Source organism: Temnothorax americanus, unplaced genomic scaffold, assembly GCF_048541705.1.
Source record: "Temnothorax americanus isolate GAGA-0224 unplaced genomic scaffold, ASM4854170v1 Scaffold18, whole genome shotgun sequence".
NCBI lineage: Eukaryota > Metazoa > Arthropoda > Insecta > Hymenoptera > Formicidae > Temnothorax > Temnothorax americanus.
The window spans coordinates 4,036,269-4,056,676 of record NW_027509318.1 but is presented as its reverse complement, the minus strand read 5'-3'; the positions used below and the strand labels follow the sequence as shown (position 1 = coordinate 4,056,676).

Sequence of the window (20,408 nt, the reverse complement as noted above, 5' to 3'; positions counted from 1 at the left end):
ATTTTCCCTCAATAGATATCTCTAGATTTTTCAATAGAAATCAATTTTTAAGTTAAGAAAAGTTAACGAATTAACAAGGGTTAACATTTCGTTATACGATGATAGGAAGTAAGACTAAGAGTATTCAATAGTTGATGATATCGGATAATGTGAGCGCGTGTCTTTGCATCTTTTTTGTTCGCTTTTACGAGGATAAGCTCGAAATTCATGGATACTTATGCGCGTAACTAGATAAGCCGAGGCGTGTTTATCGTTTATCAATATTAAACTCATGCATTTTTCAAAATCGCGAAATGAAAATAGCTGTTTTCAATATGGGATCTTATGCGCGACATCGTCAATTTTGCAGCCGAACTATTTCCATTTTCCGAATTATTGGAGCATCGTCTCCGTTTCCGATTCGTATACCACCAGAATTATATGTTGTGCCAAACCGTAATACCTCGAATGGAAATTCTAATCGCCTTACATCCTCGAATGATTTCGAATATTTGCGACTATGATTGAAGTTGTTGGCAAACATTCTTTAATATATCTCTGCTACCTGTATATAATTTATATTTATATGTCAGTCTACGCGGTTCAAGTCTAATTTTATCGCATTAATTTATAAGAAACGATATTCTTTTATATCATTTAAATTTAATTGCAATAAAATGTTAAATACTTTATGAAGTATATTGTTATCAGCATTTCGAAGTTACGATATAATCTTTGTATCTCGTTGCGAACGCTTCTTCGGGTTCTTTTCCTCAAGGATGATCCCGTGCATGACTCAGTCTCCTTATTGAACTCGTATAAGTAATTTGCCAGGGGCCCCATTATTTCGTGGTTTTGTTCCTGCGATTATAGGCGAACTCTAATAACGACAATTATGTCATTTCCGCGGAATTCGACCGCCTGCAGCGACTCAGGACAATGCCTTCGTCATCCACGCGACTGCTTCGCGGGGTCTATTGATTCATGGGTGGAAGCGCGATCAAATTTACAGCCGCTCGCAATTGGTACATCTATCTCGCGTTACATTATATCTTTTCTCTACTTTATTACTACATAATAAAAATTATGCTTCTATGCTACTTCAAAAAAATATACGATTATCTAATTATACTCAATATTATAAGGATATATATATATATATATATATATATATATATATATATATATCTATATATAGTTTTGTAAAAAGAGAATATATATTATATATTTAACAATTTTAAAAATTGAGAAATAGGTAAATATTACATTTCATTATTACTGCTTTATATTATTGTTTTGCATAAATAGGAGGCATATTAAAGTTATGACCTACAAGCAGTCATAAAAGAATGTCCCGAAGAGAGAGAGCACACATCAGGTTTTCGATGACTTATATCAAACTGTAGCTATCCGCGGAACTTAATAGGCCATTGCGTTGGAAATAAAATTCCTCTTTTTATATCGAGTCACACGGCGAATGTCAGGAATTGCGTTCCACGCGTGTGTTCTTCTCGCCGTCGCACGCGCACGCGATTTATTTAGGCCGCTCGTATCCGCCTCGACCTGCATCGGCTTCTTTCATACTTTTTTCAACCGTTCTTTCCTTTTGGTTCGCGGCAGTCATAGGGTCATAGGGGCGTACACGCGCTGCTGGCCACATCAAACGCACGAGCGTGCTCTTTGAAAACGAAAAGCTTACGTCGCGCAATTTAATCTCGACAGCAATAGCACGCGCATGTGCTCGCAGTTTATACGAAAGCATCCGGAGATTCCACCGTCGTGTGGGATCCAGTGTGCGAGGATGGTGACATGGAGTGTATCGTGTACCCGTAGCGAGGGATAAAGAGAGAAAAAGAGAGAGAGAGAGAGATGAGAGAGAGAGAGAGAGAGAGAGAAGGAGAACGAGCTTCGTGACCTTCGAAAGGAACGCCGTGACCAACGAACCGGAGAACAAACGAGCAAACGAACACGGTGTATCACGTAATTAGGTACGCTTGCTGCCGCCATAACGAAGTTCGACAAGCCAGGCATGAAGTTCCCGGGCTGCGTATCTTGTTGCAGATGCTGCGGCATCGATCTTTCGTGCTTAACGGTTTTTGGCAAAATATATAATCGCGCGTCACGTCAAGGAGGATCTCGTATGCTCGAACCGCCGCGAATTTACCTCGAGGAGATGCAGAGGTATAACACAGTAGCCGAGAAGCACGCGATGCGGTTTAACGCAAAAACTCGCTACATAGTTTGTAGCTAATTGATTTAATAGACCGTCGAAGAAACAGAAGGTGCAAACGAAGTACTTGTTATGTATATGTATGTTTGCCCTAGATTTCAAGAAAATCAAAACTATGACTTTTCACCGTAGAACACCAGCATATTGTTATTTTTATTGCACACATATATACACATTATAGGTCGTAGTATTTTGGTGCACATAGAAAACAGATTTTAAACGAAAAAATGTAATTTTTATTTAAAACGAAAAAGTGATACAAGTTTTTTTTTTAAGAACAGCTCTTTATGTCAAAGAATATTGAATGTTTAGAGTACATATCCCAAATTATAATTTCCTGTATACCTGTAAATAGAAAGAAAATTGGAGTATTTTGAGATAATCGTGTTATAAAGCTATTATCACGATTATATGGCTGGTATACTTTGCGCAGCGCAAAAGTTCATCCTAATAGGGGTAAGACAAAAACAACGTCGTTAAATGCGTCGGCTTTTTGCATTGCGCGCAAGTTTAATACTGTTAACTGCATGGATAAAAAGACATTCTATTGAGCGAGAGTGTCGATTTACGCGTTTTCGTGATACACTTGATTACGAGTTTATCGAGCCGTGTCGAAAAACCATTTTTTTGACGATCGGCATTATAATCCGCACTTTCGCACGTATTATGCGCGCCGCGGTTGCCGCGGATTGATTTAAACGCGGGACATCAATGCGCCGTTGATAATTCATGGAACTATCGCGCTAGCTTAACACTCTCGTGAATCTTGAGTGAAGATGCGCTGAAACAGTATATTTTGCATACTACCGCAAATGAGAATCTTCGTCTCAGGACGAGAATCTTCGACTCAATTATTCCCTATCACTGAACCTAGGTATTTTAGCTATTTTCACATCGAATATTTCGAGGTAAATTTAATTCTTTTCCACCGTTCAATACGGAACGGTTGTTGTTTGTCGTTTGGCACGTTTTATGAATACATTACGCGTAACTGATGAGGTAACCGTTAATCCTTAACCCGCGAATGTCGACGCGCCTTGTAATATATTCCATATCGATTTATATCCATACGATTCCATACGACGAGATCGCGATCGTGTCCTGCTCGTCATTCTACGATCGTCGTTATCCTATATCGCTCTTTTCGCCGCCGCGATCCGGAAAGCAAGATAATCCCCGAGGCTGACATCGAGATGGCGGTCAATTTGCGTCCGCGCGCGAACCGATGATATCGATAAGGCGGTTTTCAGCGCGAGGATATACGGCTCAACCATAATTCAAAGCGGTCGGGGAAGGGCCCGTTTGAGCCCAGGCCAGGTCGGCGAACGTCCATCGATCAAGCGTTCCGAAAAAAAGAGAGCAAGAGGGAAAAAATATCACACAACCTCCCCTCCCTCGCTTCGCCAGGACACCCTCCCGCTGTAGCCGCCATTCCTCGATATACAGGTGATATATAGGCGACGTTCTCGCGTCCTGTTTTCGCTCGTTCGATGAGCGGCCGATCAATTACCCGGCCGGCCTTAATTGGTCGTTTAATTAAGAGCGTTACACCGCGAGAGAACCGGGTCGCGTCACGCGAGATTCGTTATACTCGCCGAATATTCGTTAGATCGGCTTGTCCTGATTTCGCGAGTTGCGACGACAACCCCCGGACAAATGATCTCCCGGCACGGGCCTTCGTGCGTAGGCCGGTGATCGATTCCCGCTTCCTCTTCCCTCCCCTCGGTTTCCATTTCTCTCGTGTGAAACTCACAGGGAATTTATCGCGCGCGGATTTATGCTGATTAACCCTTTCGCACGCACGTTTGGATGAGAACAAGCAACGTTTCGTAATTTGAAAACAGAAGCACGCACAGTCGGTGTTTTCCCTTCTTCTTCCCCGTGCGTTCGTACACGTCGCGTCGCTGTAACATAATAATTACAAATTGTATTACATATTAATGTAGTTAATGTAATTATTATAAAATGAATATAAAATTGTACATTATCAAAGATATTCTGATTGTGTTATATAAAACCATCGAAAATTCATATTACACATATATACATGTGGGTGAATGCGATCGTTACAGCTACGTTAATAATTTTCTAATTATTATACGAATTATTGTTACAATCATGATGACAGATTATGCAGATTGTCTAGTATAATCCAACTGTAATGTAATTGTAATCATAATTGTTTGATTAACAGATTTATTGCTATAGAAAGAATTATATTAAATTATTATTTTGAAAACGTCGGTTAAAATAAAAACCGTGCTTGTCCGTTTTCCGCATTTTATGACTGCATCAAAGACTGAAAAGATGTTCTTTTCTTTTCGCTATTATTACGTATTGCCATTTTTTTTCTTTTTGCGTCTATATCATGATTGTTTTCTTCGCTTATTTTCAGAAAGAAGAAGAGAATATGAAATGTATTCATCCATCTATGTTATCACTGCTCTGCTATTATACGCAAATACAAGATGTATACACGGTGCATTAGCTTGCGCGAGCGAGGTGATTGTCGGATTCATCGGTTAATTAAGCCTCTCGATACTCTAATTAACAGCGCGTCATTCCTGAACAGGACTTTTCTCGTTCTACCCTGAATACGGAGATGGTTTCTCGTCACCGCTACATCCATCAGCGGCCGATAGCCCAGGATTAATCCGTCGAAATGTGTTTTTGCCGGATTCTTCATCCGCACGCGAGCTTTTATATAGAAACGTCGGTCCGTTTCACCGACAATGGGCACTCACCATCGGCTATCCGATGGTGCTCTCAGCGCATCGAAGGTCTATCGATTTTCGCCGGCGACCGTGTGACGTTCCTTTTTTTACCGTTACAAAAATTGTAACATTGTCCTCTGCCATTCGATATTGTTCTCAGTTGTATTGTTAGCCTCTTTAAAGTACCGCTTTTCCATGTTCGGTTTTGGTAAAGCCCACAACTGTGAGAAAACCATAGAACTTAATTTTTTTATGATACGGAAATGACGCTTCTTTTGATACTGCAGGAAGGGTTAACTGCTGAAACCAATGCATGAAATTTATTATATTTCGATAGTAAAGGCCGTAAAGGGTCCAATAGAAAGCGCCTCATTTTGTCGAAATATATTACGAATATATATTACGAATTTAAATAACTATTTATAGTCTTGCATTTGAATGAATATAAGTGAGAGACCGTGCGGTATCTTTTCATGACGGTAAACTTTTCTAGACAAAGAAGGAATCGAAATAACTCTCTTCTCTTTTAAATCTTTGCTAATTTCATTAATTACTTTTAGTGTATTTTAAGTATTGCTTCTTATTTTCTTTGTATTCTTGAATTATATAATAATACTCATTGTTAGTGAATTATTTAATAGACGCATCTCGACAGCAATGTGATACTTGGGATGAATTATTAATTTCTTTATTTCTACACATGATTGAGCTTATTCAAATTCACGTAGAATATTTCTGAGCTCTCTCAATAAGGTGAAAGCTTCCCTGATGCGCACAAGCAAACGTTCGACTGCTATGAAATGCATTGCGATCGTTCATCTGGATAAGCGTCTTAAGAGAAGAACGATATAGGCATCAGGAATCATAAATACAACCAGACGTGCGATAACAGCACTAAGCTATGAGAGGGAAATTAAAGTTGGCTCGTCTATAGAGAGGCTGCTTCGCGTAAAGTTTAACGTCATATCGCAGGAGCGTATTCTCTCCAACGGACGAACTACCTAAATATTTCCGCGAATAATGATTTTAATTTAAATATTCCTCAACAACTTTCGTATTTCCTATATCTAAATATACAATTAGGATAAAAACATTAATATATTTAGCGTTAAATATGGCGAAAACAACCTCAAAACTTCATCTTAAACTTTTACGTTGACATATCTACCCATCTGCGCCGCGCATACCTAGACGGGATTAAACCGTGTAAAACTTTGCATCGAACTTTTGACGAGGAATCGTCGATTATCGACTGAACCTGCACCTGAACGAGGTGCCAAAGGCAGCTAGATCCAGGCGCGAACAAGACAGACATTTCTCGCAGCGACGCCGAACATACCGTGTGCCTCGTGTTCCCCCGCGACTTAATGACAGCCTGCCATTTATGGGCGTCGCTCGTCAAGTTCGCTCTTTCCTTAGCCTTCAGGAACGCATCAAGTTGCGGAGTTGCTAAGGCTTTTTTCACACGACCCACTTTCCTTAGCAGCGTAACGAGGAAACGTTCTTCGAAAGGTTCATTTTTATACACTCTCGAGCGCAATATCATAACCTTCTATGGTAGAAATATAGCGGTTAGAAATAAGATAAGGAATTATACAAAAACGTTATCTTAATTGCTCTTTGACATTGTTTTGCTTCAACGTAGCGACAGTACGTTTAGATCATTTGTACAGCGTGAAGGTTGTCAAACAATTTATGACAATTTCAATTCAAAGATAACGACATCGCATATATAATCTTTTTAATTGACCGTAAAATATCTTCGTTGTACTTTTTAAAACAGGGCGATGAAATATCGGGGTCCAATCCTGACCCAGGTGATGTCTTTCGGAGTTGCCGTGTACGTACTAGTAATTCACCTTGACGGAGCTGCTCCTTTGCGCTTTCACCTCGTTTCACCGTATGTTCCTTCACCCCGTTCTCTTCGACCCTGCTGTCGCTTCCGTTTGCGTGTCCTTATAGAGCGCTTTTATGACTCGTCCCCTCGCCATCACTCTCTGCTCCCTCTGCCCGCCCTGCTTTTTCTCCGCTTTTCTTCTGGTGGTCTTTACGAGCGTGTGAAGTACATATCGCGTACATGTAATTACGCAAACACGTCGAATTACCGGGCGGTCGGCCGTAGCGTTTGCGAATGTACGATGCAGGAAAACGATGCGGCGCGAGATGCTGCGTTCGCGTGGCGTCTTATTCCATTGCCGATGAAATACGACGGTCTACTGGCTATTATCGCATAAATCCCGCAACTCGAGACGAGCAAAAAGCGCTGGGACTGCATAATCCCTGATTAACTGCATCTTCTATCCGTCTTCTATCTTCGACGGATCTCGAGGTGGCTTCTCCACGGAATTTTTAACTTGCGGATTTAATTATCATTTATATTTGGAAATCCTATACAACAAACAAAATTAAGCAGACAAAAAATTCTCGTTTCTCGATTATTTTAATGCAAGTTTAAAAAGAGAACACAATCGCCACGTTTTTATCTAAATCTCGAAATTGATTTTAAACTCGTTATAGAGAAGCTGTGATTGAAGCTGACCCGGTTAACCGGTCCGTTTCATTTATAATCTCGCAAGAAGAAAATAGCGATTAAATAACCTGTAAGAATTGATCGCGGCGTTGTCGGATGCAAATAACGTTTTGACGGCCCGGCCTCGTGTTTAGAGTCGCAGATAAAATCGACGCCGATAAAAATATCGCGTTCGTATAGAAGAATATAACCTCTGAATCGGATATCGTCCCGGCACCCGGTCGCTCGTAAAGATTGAACATCGGCCAAATCGTAAGCGCGAGAACTGCGCCGTAAATTGGTGTCTCGCGCGATCGTGATGTGCACGTGTATCCGTTTATACATATATTGCATATGTATACGCGTGTGCATCGTGTTGCGTGTTCCGCCGCATACAGTACCTATATACGCGGGTCACGTGCGCCGACCCCGCAGGTCAGGAATTCTGGTCCTGCAATGATTCCCGTCCTCGGCGAGGTTACACGCTTGCGGATACCAGAATACCCCGGTAGCTTTTCCAAGCGAGCTGAGGACGCTCGCTAAAGTCGACTCGTATAGTCCCGCACAGTCGTAGGATCGAGGGAGGTCAACTGGAGTATCTGGAGACCCTCCGGTAAATGGAGCACGATGATTTTCTAGCGATCAAATTAATAATCGTCATTTATTGGCGATTATCTGATTTATCTCGTTTTATTAACTGAATACTAGTTTTTAATGTAATAAACTTTATGTACCGATTATCCATTGTGTTATTGAGAATTTGTAGCCTGCTAAGCGGTTCCAATTAGTTGAATTATTTCAGGAAGAAAACGAACTCGTTATTTTTTATCGATATTACATTAAATCATAAATATGTACGCATATTACGAGGAATTGTAGCGCATAATTATGTCCTAGTAAAGTGGTTCAAATAATCTTTGCTAATAATTATAATCAAGATCAAAATTATGCCGTGTAATATGTGATGGAAATATCGAATAGGATTGCCACATAGATAGATATTTTTTAACATTACATGATAATTGATTAAATATGCTGAATATAAATTGTTTATTATCAATAATTATACCAACAAAGTTATTTATTAAAATACGACGGTTTGCAATCTCTCTTTTTTATTATTCGTGGGCATTGCAATATTCATTGAACAATAATGCAGATATTAATAACAATGACTGTTAATAATCAATATGGAAAAGCAGCTAAGACAATACTGCAGCACGGCAACATGTTTTTATTCATTATTACAATATTAATTATCTACCATTGACCGAATATTTTATGTTTGCATATCTGATTTGTAAAGAAAGGAATATGTATGTATATATGTATATGTGTGTGTAAAATCAGTATTATTAAAAAGTAATTAGTTAAATAATTTATCCGTGAATACTGCTTTTATACTGCTTTTTATTACCGTTTAAAATATTATACGTTATTGATCTCATAAACCACCATCGAGAAGGTGCAACAAGTGTGCATCAAACATGAATTATAGTTAACAAGAAAGAAAGAAATATATGCGCAGAAAGTTGTATTATGTCCCGTACTGATATCATTATAGTAATGTACGCCGCGAGGAACAAATTTTGCAACATTTTTTTTATATGACAGAAAAAATATCCGTTCTACGTATTCTACGAAATATAAGTTTAAAAAATATCATACAATAAATGATGATTTTGTGTTTTTGTCAAGTATACCTGAAAAATTTCAAGACATTTTTCTCTTTTTTACGATTCTCCCCTCATGATACAGCAGACGCGTTTATGTCGGACGCATTTATCATACCGCCGTTTATACGCCAATTACATTTGTTATACCGCCGTTTACATATCCGTAACATTTATGAGCCGTTCGGTGCTCGATGCAGCGTGCGTCGACATTTAATAACCGGCCCTCACGTCGATGAATTCGCGGGATCGCGAGCTCATCGAATTCCAATCTCGTCGCATACACGTCGTCCGAATAAACATTAATCAAGCGCCAACCGTTAGGCGAGATATCGAGGAGCCTTCCCATGCCATATGTCTGGGATGCGATTGACAAGTTGCGCGTCCGCGTACATACGGTATAACCGCGATTAAAGGCCCATATTCGCAACGGCCATATTAGGCAGATAAATTCCAGCTCGCCGACGGCGACGCTCCAGAATAAAGTAGATATACAATTATTATCGAATATATTATGGAATATATTAAATATTATGTAATAGGCATTAGTCGAACAAACGACTTCTATGTGATTTATTTGAGTGATCACGTATAACATATAATATCAGAATTTTATTTTTATACTGAATTTTCTGTGAAATTAATAATAATAAAATACGCAAAGATAAATTCCAAGTTAATTATAGAAATTTTACACATATATTTACACAATTTTATATCAATAATTTTCAAACGCATTGACATTTTTGCAAAAATTAAAATGAAAACTGGATGTAATGTAGTATGATTATATGTGGCATGCCTTATATTTTTTTTGCAGTTATACAAATTATATTACAAATCGTTTTTTGAGATCTGCCGCGTTCTCCTGATTGCCAATCGCATTTGGCGATGTAACGTGGCCTTTACGGTTATAATTGTGCCCGCGAAGATGCACAGGCAAGGAAGGCGAAGTCTCCGTCGAGGTCGCGCATTTACACAGGCGGGGTCATCCACGGTCTCCGCGCGGCGCGCGGGTACCGTTACGCTGTATATATACATTCTCGAGGCGGTCATCCCGTCGGCCGTTTCCCTCGCCTCGTCTGCCCCCCGTCTCTCGCCGTCGGGCCCTACCACCTATTTTCTCGCTAGCCGCTGGCACCCATCGCATCACATATTTTCGTGCACATCGTGCGCATCGCGCCTGTAGGTATCGCGCGGTGGCTCGTGGAAGGATGCATAAGTCACAATGTTGCGCGAGTGTTGCCGAATGTTCTGCTTCCTGTAATAATGTTCCTGTTCTAATTCCGCTCATGCACACGCCGTATATATACGCGAGCTGTTACGTTATTACGTTACTATTACATTTTCAGCGGATTTCCAGTTTTCTAATTTTCAAATGGACATTACGATTCGCGCCTGCGTTAAGCAGATTAAAGTCGAAACAACGGAGTCACAATAGCGCGCGTATAAATTCAGCTTTTATAAACACGGTAATCAACTTGAGCTACATATTGTTCAAAATTTAAGGAATAATGAAACAAGATCAGAACATATGTTGGTCGCAGTTTATACAGAATTTATTAAAAACATCCCCAAACGGTGATCGACTAATAATAATGTTATTAACCAGAATTCTACCGAAAATAATTAATTGTTGCCGTTGCGCGATAGTGCAGATGATGCTTTTCCCCGTGCGCTTGTAAAATTAATACATGTTCCAATAATTGTTTCGTGCACCATTTCTCGCGATCTATTCCCGATGGTAGTGATTGCTTTGCATCGTGCATAATCAAGAATGTTAACTCTTATGTGTGTGTGTGTGTGTGTGTGTGTGTTCATATTAAATTAAATTCATATACAGCTAACAGTAGCATTCGAATGGAAAAAAAAAATTTTTAATAGATATATTTTTCTTTTCACTTTTCTTCTCATTACAGAAATCTACAATATTCAACTAAAAATGTTTTTCTTCTTAGAAATACATTTATTGTTTATTATTTGAATATTTCTTAAAAATACTTTTGTAATTTTTAATTATTATAAGATATATCAATATTATTATACAATATTATTATTGCATTCACTTCGATAAGTTTATAATATAGTTCTTAATTATTGTCTCGTAATATATGCACAATTTTTTGCTGTACCTAGTTATATTGTTCTTATCAAATGCCACGCAGCGATGTTCCCGCGAAGTTTGTCATATTGTCGATGCAATGGTGTCGAATAAGTGGCAGGCTGGTACGCCACAAACCGGAAGCTTATTATCGCGGTACCGACAGTCAGCTTAAAGCCTAATCGGCCGTTACGATCGCGTGCTTCTAATTTCACGCCCGCTATATGCTCGCCCCAACGTATCCGGATAATCGAATCTTCGCAGCTCCGCTTAATCGGCGTTTAAAGACCAAAGATCCATCCTCGCAGACCGATACCATCGACCTACATTCCTCGACTCTTGCTTTTTATTGCCACTCGTGATTCGGCACTTCCGAAGCTGTGCGCGGAGAACAGGTAGAAAACGCAAACGATAGAAATGTAGACTGTGTGTGTGTATGTGTGTGTGTATTACTACTCGAACATTTTACTGAACATTGTTTCGTATCGTCTGATCTTAGCTTGAAACTTTTTATCTGTATTATCCGAACTTTTCTGTTTCGTATAATTTTTAGATTGACGAAACGATAAAACGTACACACAAAAAAATAAAAGTATCTCTTATCTCGTTTATTTTCTGAATTTCCGCTAACAAGAATCCGTTTATTTTAGAGCTTTTTCTAAAGTTTTTCTTTTTTCTTTTATTTCATCAGTTCGACGATGATGATAGATATTTTACTCGAGTTATAGAGATTATTAAAATTTGTTGTTCTCAAAAATTTGTAATTAATGTCTATGTAATTAATACTTAATGCCTTTTGTATCGAAACACGGCTTTGTGGATCTCATGGTTGCAAACGGTGTCAGGTTCGGCAGAGTTACCGCTATTCATTCTCGCATGAGCTATGCTTAGCAAATTAGGTGCGGGCTTGCGGATCTCGCGAGCTGCCTCGACGAGATATACGTCGCGACGTATCTCATCTCTCTTGCAGTACCCGCGTGTTCTCGGGAAGTACTGTCGCCGGAGACGGATGCAACTCTTGGTCCCGAGTTTTACGACAGTTGCGCAGTAATAACGGTATTATTCAACTCACCTTCGTGACCGCGGCGCTATCATGACCTACCTTTGGTCTTGAAGAAATCACGACGATGGAAAATTGAAGACGGAAATACAGAAAATGAGTACGATATTCGTTGACCTAGTGTGATTTTAGTATGATTATATATATGTAGTTTTTTATATTGTCAAGAATTTACATTATATCTTAATCGTAACGATATTATCTGAAATAAGAATAAGAGCAAGGCAAAAAAGATATAAAAATATAATGAAAATACATTAGCACATCTGTCATTAATTTCTCATTTTCGGTAAAAAGAAATCTCAATTTTTTTCTCTCAAGAAGAGAGATAATTTCGTTAAGAATTAATATGAAATGTCTGGTTACTCGATATTATGTTCCGATAACTTTATCACGGTGTTTTTATTGCAATGAGAAGCATGTACCGATCAAATTATATCGGCTTTAATTCTCGAATGCATATACATATCAGGAAATGCGCGCGAATTACATTTTGCACATCAAGGATAGTATATACTATCAAGGATATCATCTTGATAGTACTACTGCAAGAAGAGCAGGAGCTGGTTGCGAAGAGATAAAATCGATAACAGGAAGCGAGATAAGTGCGTGGCGATCTGTTGTGGCCGATGAAACTAGTTCTGAGACAGTGGGCCCGCATGTCAAACACCATGTTTGCGCGCTACTCCGCACGGCGATTCCCTCGGTGGACACCACTTTAGACCGAAGTGTGCTATATCATCTTACACGACGGAAACTTTCCGCGCCGGCGGACGTTCGAGAGTTTTTAATGCAATTCAGTGACTTCTGTATAAGCGAGGCACGAAGAGACGATTCACATAAGACGGCCTTTAAGAATCTAAGCTTATCGCGATACCGCGAATATCTTGAATGCGTGAGCGCCGGAGGCGTGGTTGCGGCTCGATTAGCGAGTGTGAACTTCGCGGCTTTCTTATCGCCGCAGAAGAACTTGATGAATTTTCCCTCTATCTCTCTACCTTCTGCCGTTATAGTTTTATCACGGACTTCCAAACTTCCTCCGCGCGGTCTCTAATTTTATTTCATTTAATCTAGATTAGAACACCGTTGAGAATTAATCTACGTACATTTGCAATTCGTCGGCAGCGGCGTTTAAGAGTTTCCTCATTTAAAAAATTACTATACGTAATGGCCGTTACACTCGGTTACACTTCACCATTATACAGGAGTCTGCTAAAAATTTCAGGGAACATTTAGACAATGGTTGTAAAATGCTTACAATATTATGCAAAAGACTGGAAATACTGGGTTAATATTACCGGGTCTTGTAGTTTTATGAAACAAGGGTCAGAAAAAGATAATACTTTACGCGGGTCGCGGTGGCATGGCATCTTGAAGAAACCGCGCTCCCACGGGGCGATATGTTGATTGCGTTAAGGACGTCACGCGAAGCTCGCACTTGCAACCGACTCCTTTTGTTACGTCGAAATTGCATGGTACACGACGAAATCCGGCATGACCGTCATGCGTCGGGATTCCCATGTGCCCGTCGTTGTCTCGGTTATAACATCCGGCACATATATGCGAGAACGATTGACCGGACGAAGTGCAATGACATTAACACTGCAGCCGCATCCTGATTGCCGGTCTGGCGATCAAATCACACGAGCCATTACCAGTTCAAAGCGGCGAGATTATGGAACGCAATCAACCTAGAAAAGCGCGTCTGCGCGAACTCCAAACTCTAGCGCGAAACTTCTTGGATTTAATTCGAGCGAGATGTAGCGAGCAGAATTAATCTCAGTTGCATGTTCTAATCTTATATATACGTATGCACGGCAGCGAGATTATCTAAAATTTTATATCTATTAATACTAATTGGATGATAATAAAAATGATTCAGTCAGCAATATTATATTGGTAATATTTTCATGTGAAAGATAAATTATTCTAATTGTAATTTGTAATCAGAAAATGAAGTTAGAATTTTTATTTTCCATGAATTCTCTCAATTCTGCTGTAGTGTACGAAAATATACAAAATTTAGCATCCATCCGTCAGTTGGTGCGCTTTTAATGTGCCACGAATCTTTATCCTCTCATGAATCGATGTTGAGGCTGCGGTTTTGAATAATTCTATGCGTTTAAACCTTCTTCGTGTCCAGTTCTCTCTTGTTTACTCGAAACAGAAGTTGTCATCGTGCAGGAATTTTCTTTCTCTACCTTTTACCGCAAGATTTCTGTACGAGATGTTGCTTTCGCAATATACGGTATAAAACATATGGCCGACATTGTCCGCTCCAGGGAACAAGTTTTCGTGACTCACGCGGCGCGACCGCCGCACTTATGACGCCGACAGCACGCTGAGAATTCTCTTTTAGGCCGACCGGTCGTGGCCATGCTTTTGTTCGACCACCGTACTCGATAGGCCCAGCCAATTATGGAAAGTCTTGGTCCATATTGCCCTATTATGCTCAGTTTCTCGGTTCTCGCGGAACCACCTGGCTCCCGTTGAGTAAGGATAATTTCGCGGGACGCTACTAACATCTTTCCGTCTTTTCTTATCCTCTTTGGAATAAATGTCGGAGAATGTTATATATGCGAGATGATTTTCATTAGTTAAGGTTTCTGCTTAAACGTACAATTTTAATTGGATAATAATCAGTGCTGTCGCCCGTGCATGTATATCATTACCATTTGTCGAATTCATATCTTGAAATTAATAAACATTATTAAAGAAATTATATTTGTTATGTATAATATAGCTATATACGATACTTATTTATTAAATTTATTAAATTTATTTATTATTTATTAAATTTCGTGGGAAATATTGCTCCTGTTATTAATGTAATTATGTTAGCGTAAAATTTATAGCTATTTTGATTATCATTTGTATTATATGCATTCTTATCAAAAGTGATTTGTTATTAACATAATCCTTTTATTTCTGTTCTAGGTAAGTGATCTTTTGTCTTGGCTCTTACGTTACGGCAGAGGTCCATCGAGGAATTCCGTAAGTGCTCTCTGAGCGACCGTAAGTTCGCGAAATGTCTAATCGATATTGGCGAAAACTACCGCGAAAGAATTATATTGCGAGCTGCTGCTATTGTCGTATACACCATTATTCGAATCCGGTAATACTGTTCGTGGTATGCGGTTCGCGTAATTAATATTTGAATTTTCGCCAGGAATTCCGACGGATTTTTCGCGTGTTTCGTACGGATATTTCGAGTATTCATGGAATTACACCGGTTGGCGTGTACTAACGACTCTCCTTACGTCGTCGCTCAATCTTTCTTCCGTTAAAGAGAGAGAGAGAGAGAGAGAGAGAGAGAGAGAGAGAGAGAGAGAGAGAGAGAGAGAGAGAGAGAAGAGACAGAGTTTGCGACTCTCTGGGACCATTTATTTTACGCGAAGATACTTACTGACAATTACTAGAATAGATAGGAAAGAGCATTAAATCGGTAGAATAATGAACTCAAAATAAACGTAAATAATTCTATCAAAGTTTTCTAATAATTCTAAATTCTAAATTCCACAAAATTATTACTTTATTCGAATTAACAACATATTTTCTTCTTTACATTTTCTTTTATTCTTTAATTATTTATACAACGTTCGTACATTGTTTCAATTGATTCGTGATTGTTAATATTATAAACTTTATGTGAGAGAAGTATTATATATATAGTAAATATATATCAAATATATATTTAATATATCTATTATAATGTGTGAAAATCTCTATATATATATATTTGTTATGTATAATTATATATCTTATATATATATATATAAGTATATATATATATATATATATATATATATGTATATATATATATATATATATAAGACTGCTTAGCATGATGCACAATTATATCTATGTCGAAAATGTATTATTTTAACTTATAAATTAAATTAGTTAGATTACTAACATACACACACGTAATATGCATATATTGCATATACGCATAAATTTCACAAATGAAAGATTTGCACGCGAGTATCACGTATAACGGGACACAAGTGTAACAGCTTTTTTTTTATGATCCATTCGAGCGATTTTCATTACGGTCCCCGGACGAGGCTTTTTCCTGTTTTATTAATATTAATATACGCCGGCACAATCTTGTAAAACATATGAGCGCCATTCGAGAAAGGAACGACGATGCACGCTCGGGTTAACCAATTTCATCCGCGGAGATCTAATTTCCCGCCGTCAAGACGCGTTACGCGCCGAGGACATCCGCCGCGTTCCTCTTTATAATACGGCTCGTTTCCCCGCTGTAAACCCGCCAGCCGGAATTGCGTCCCTGTTGTAAATCTCGGTGCATTCTTGCCCGGGATGACTCCCTCTCGCAGGAACTCCCTTCGGTCTTATGCTTTTCGCTCGCAGCATCTCGCGCAATTAAATAGTATGTTCCCAAAACTCACTCCATTGGACCGAGATTGGATTCCCCATGGAACTTTCGCCGAAATATGAACGTTTAGCACGTGGAATGTAAAATGAAGTTATTCTGCAAATTTCAGTGATAATACATTTAAGGAAATATATTTTAAAAAAGGTGCAATTAAATAGAAATATAGTGAAAATAATAGGAATGTGTAAAAAAAAAAAAAAGATTTGGTTAGCCATTTACATCTTTGAAATTTATTTCATTCCAATTCTTTCAATTTTCAATTGCTTCTGGTTTTCATAAAATACTGAATGAAATGAGAACTAATTCTATTATTAATAATTAGCAATTAATTTATTGCATTACAATATATATGCCTAAATTACTTTACATATAATTTCTTATTATAATTAAAATATGCATTAATAAATATGATTTGACAGCATTCCGATTATTGTCACTAACTGCATTAATATATACGTATTGTCATATCGTATATATGACTAATTAAGATATTTAACTAATACATATTTAACTAATTAAGATCTGTCTTTTAAATGTACAAATTATATTTATCGGTGAATGCAAATTTTCGTCATTATGCGAGCTGCGGCAAACGACGACGATAGAAGACACTCATTAGAACTCAAACCGGCGTGGCGCGGTGCGGCGCGCGCGGCATTCCTCGGGAATATATACCCTAGCATTTACGTGCACACGGTCATCATTAATGGTAATCGACGTCGCTTCCTTTGAGAGATCCCGAAGACGCGTTTGAATCTCTACCGTGAAGCGTCAGGATATAATCGTCGCGCGTTTGCCGACCGCGTGATTAGCATATACCGTACTATAGGGGATGCAACGGGATGCACTTACGTATCCCCTCCTCGCAGCTCTTCCTACAAGGGAGAGAAAATTTGTCTGATACGTACTGTTTTCTGAACGGACATTTACGAGAATATAAATCTATATAAAATTCAGTTACATTAAACAATAAATTTACATAAAATTCAATTTTAAACAATGAACAATAAATGAAAACCGTATATAAAAAAACGATGAGAAGTAATATCTAATTTTCTAAAAGAAACATAAGATTAAAAAATAGATTCGAAAAGAATGTTTTTAGAAAAATAAGTATTAAGATATATATATATAAATATCTTTTTTCTTTGAAAAATATTTTTCTTTACGCGCACGCCTAGTCATGAACAAATGGGCTTTATGGCTCTGTGATCGAAAAGATAGAATGTGCAATCGTTGATAGGTGGAAGGATAGTCTTTCGAGTTTTACGACATGCAGAGATGACTCTTATGCTCGCAGGATATTTTCGCACGCATAATACATGGTCATCAGAATCGCATCGCGTCGTAAAGAACTCGCCACGCCCAACTGCGTTTCTGTGTGATAGTACATTATTACCGCGCCAATCGTCTTTCTTGTAAGATATAATTAATGTCCGTTAATATGACTCTAACTCGGTTAACGAGCGTTAAAGTCGGTTAAATACAAGCGCGTGATGAAGTTTTCTGTTCTTTGCTCAAAAGCAAAATACCGATTCTGTACATATGCATGAAGTTTGTAAAAAAATCTATTCTTTAAAATATTTATTATCTATTTTCTAAAATAATATATTAATTATTATAATTTTTCATTATTCTGGCACGTTTTGCTCGATAGGACATCGGTAAACCGGGAAAAAAGACTATTCAAGATCCGCAATCGGCGGGAAACGTGATGATCGAACAGGTTTTTGTACGCGGGAACATTCAATCAGGCGATCCTTTCTGCATAAGCGACATGACACGATAAGAAACGCCGTAATTACAGAAAGGATGTTGCGTATTGTCGGTACACACGTTCAGCATTCGAATGCGATTGTCCTCGCGCTAGAATTCCTCACCGATCTGTGTGAATAAAACTGGAAATCAGATGCTTTCAGCTCTAAATGTGGCGTTAAACGGAAACCCGAATGTGTCAGTCCGAGATCATCGACGACGCGGAACACAATGATTAATTGGAGTGAAACATGATGTAAAAATGCTCGACGTTAATTTCCCTTTGAATACAATATTTGAATATTGGATTTCATATGACACTTATAATACCTGCACGCCGCGCCGTGGTGCAGTGGCAGTTCCAATTACACGAATTCCACTTTATGCAAGTGGCACCTTGGTCTTGCTCTACATTACGTGTACGTCATTAATATCATTTTCTGTCCACAGGCTGCGGACTCTCTGCGTATTAGGTCGCGATTTCACGCGTCCCTTTGATCAACGTCGAAACGTTCGCGCAAAAGTGTCCGCTGAAATGCCGTTGACACTCAAATGCACCGTATTATACGGCGCTTTGCTTTGCCGAGGATCTCAATCGAGTCTCATCGTCTATTTGCACTGATAAAAGTATACGTTCGAATATTTTCAATTTGCAAGAACGCAAAATCTGTAAGAGCAGTATGCTTTTAAGAGACAAAATCGCAAACGAAAAATCAATATGTATTTTAAATTAATTATTAAAAAAAAAGCATCTATTTCTGTAAATTATAAAACATGTTTCGGTACATTTGAAATAATTTTCATATAAATTTTCATGAAGGCATAATTAAAATATACAAAATTCAGAGTGTGGTTCGAGTAAGATAAACTGTCTAATATTTTATACACGATCTGAGCCTCGTCAGGGAAATTGGCCGTGTGTGAAATTTCTGCAGAAAAGCTAGCTAGGTCATTATTACTTGACGGACATTTCGCGAAACGTATTGCCCTATTGCAGAATTAATTAAGGCTAAATTAGTGCCTTAGACCGACACGTAACGCGCTTACTCGCGCGTAATGGCTGCTCCAATTACGCGAATTCCGCGTTATACTTTACGTCGTCGCGACGACGCCCCAACGTTAACGCTCCGTTAATACGTAGGTAGACGTTAGGTAAGAGCCTCGGTGCTGTGTGTTAAAGCGTGTGCACCGGTACGCCTGTGTGCGCTGTGTGCTTCGAGAAAGCGGCCTCCGTTGCATCGTCACGGTCGAGGCGGAGGCCATCGTTCCTCGGCGAACGAAGAAAACTGCGCTCTTCTCCTCTAATTGTTTTAATGACTCGCCTCTCTCGGTACTGTCATTCCTCCCCTCTGCCCTCCTTTTTCCCCTCCGTTTTTCTCCCCGGTCCCCGTCTCCACTCCGCTAGCCTTTCTTCTCAGGGGTCGGTGGTACTCTTGTCCGTATCCTGTAACGTATATAGAGATCGAAAGAAAGGGATCCAATTGTGTGCAGGATTCAGCTGATTTGAGATCGAAAAATTCCGCGGACATTTATGTTATTGATACGGAGAAATTTATGTCGGTTAACTGCAAAAGTATTACTATCTTCTCTTATTGTTAATTTATTTTATTATTTATTTCCAAATTTGAACGCCTTATTGTAACGACTCGTTATTTATTTTACAATGATAGAATTATCTCGTGAATCGCGCGCGCGTATGCTGATTCTCGTGTTGCTACGAAGTCGTGGAAATTCTTATCTTGCAAGATCTTGCGAGTTTGTTTGATCGATGGATCGACGTGTCTGTTCGCAAGATGCTTCTCGACGGAGCACTTGCCACGGTGTGTTAATTAAAATTGCGTTCTACGGTGTGCCGTTCGGGGCGCAAAGTGCACATCGTGCGAGGCCACTGATGGCACTTGACATCGAGCTCATCACGCGTGGGAAGTAAATTAACTGATAGAAGCGCTTTATCATCCTCGAGACGACCTCTTTCCCTGTTTAAG

At 39.0% G+C, this 20,408-nt stretch overlaps 2 protein-coding genes across 4 annotated transcripts in view; one reads left to right on the top strand and one right to left on the bottom strand.

Moving 5' to 3' along the window:
• Window positions 1-20,408, bottom strand: part of LOC143896303 (uncharacterized) — a 317,491-nt gene that overhangs the window by 61,961 nt on the left and 235,122 nt on the right. The window contains exon 3 of one of the 3 annotated variants that reach the window (XR_013256607.1): window positions 2,373-4,113. The exons of 1 other annotated variant lie outside the window; for it this stretch is intronic. Coding sequence is in view for 1 of the 2 variants with exons in the window: in XM_077404068.1 (XP_077260194.1) it covers window positions 19,734-19,867 (134 nt within the window). In the remaining variant the exon portion in view is untranslated. Of the gene's footprint in view, window positions 1-2,372; window positions 4,114-17,805; window positions 19,868-20,408 lie in introns of those variants that run through there. One more of the 3 variants, XM_077404068.1, reaches the window with a different exon arrangement.
• Window positions 1-20,408, top strand: part of Olf413 (DBH like monooxygenase olf413) — a 196,297-nt gene that overhangs the window by 37,121 nt on the left and 138,768 nt on the right. The window lies entirely within an intron of this gene.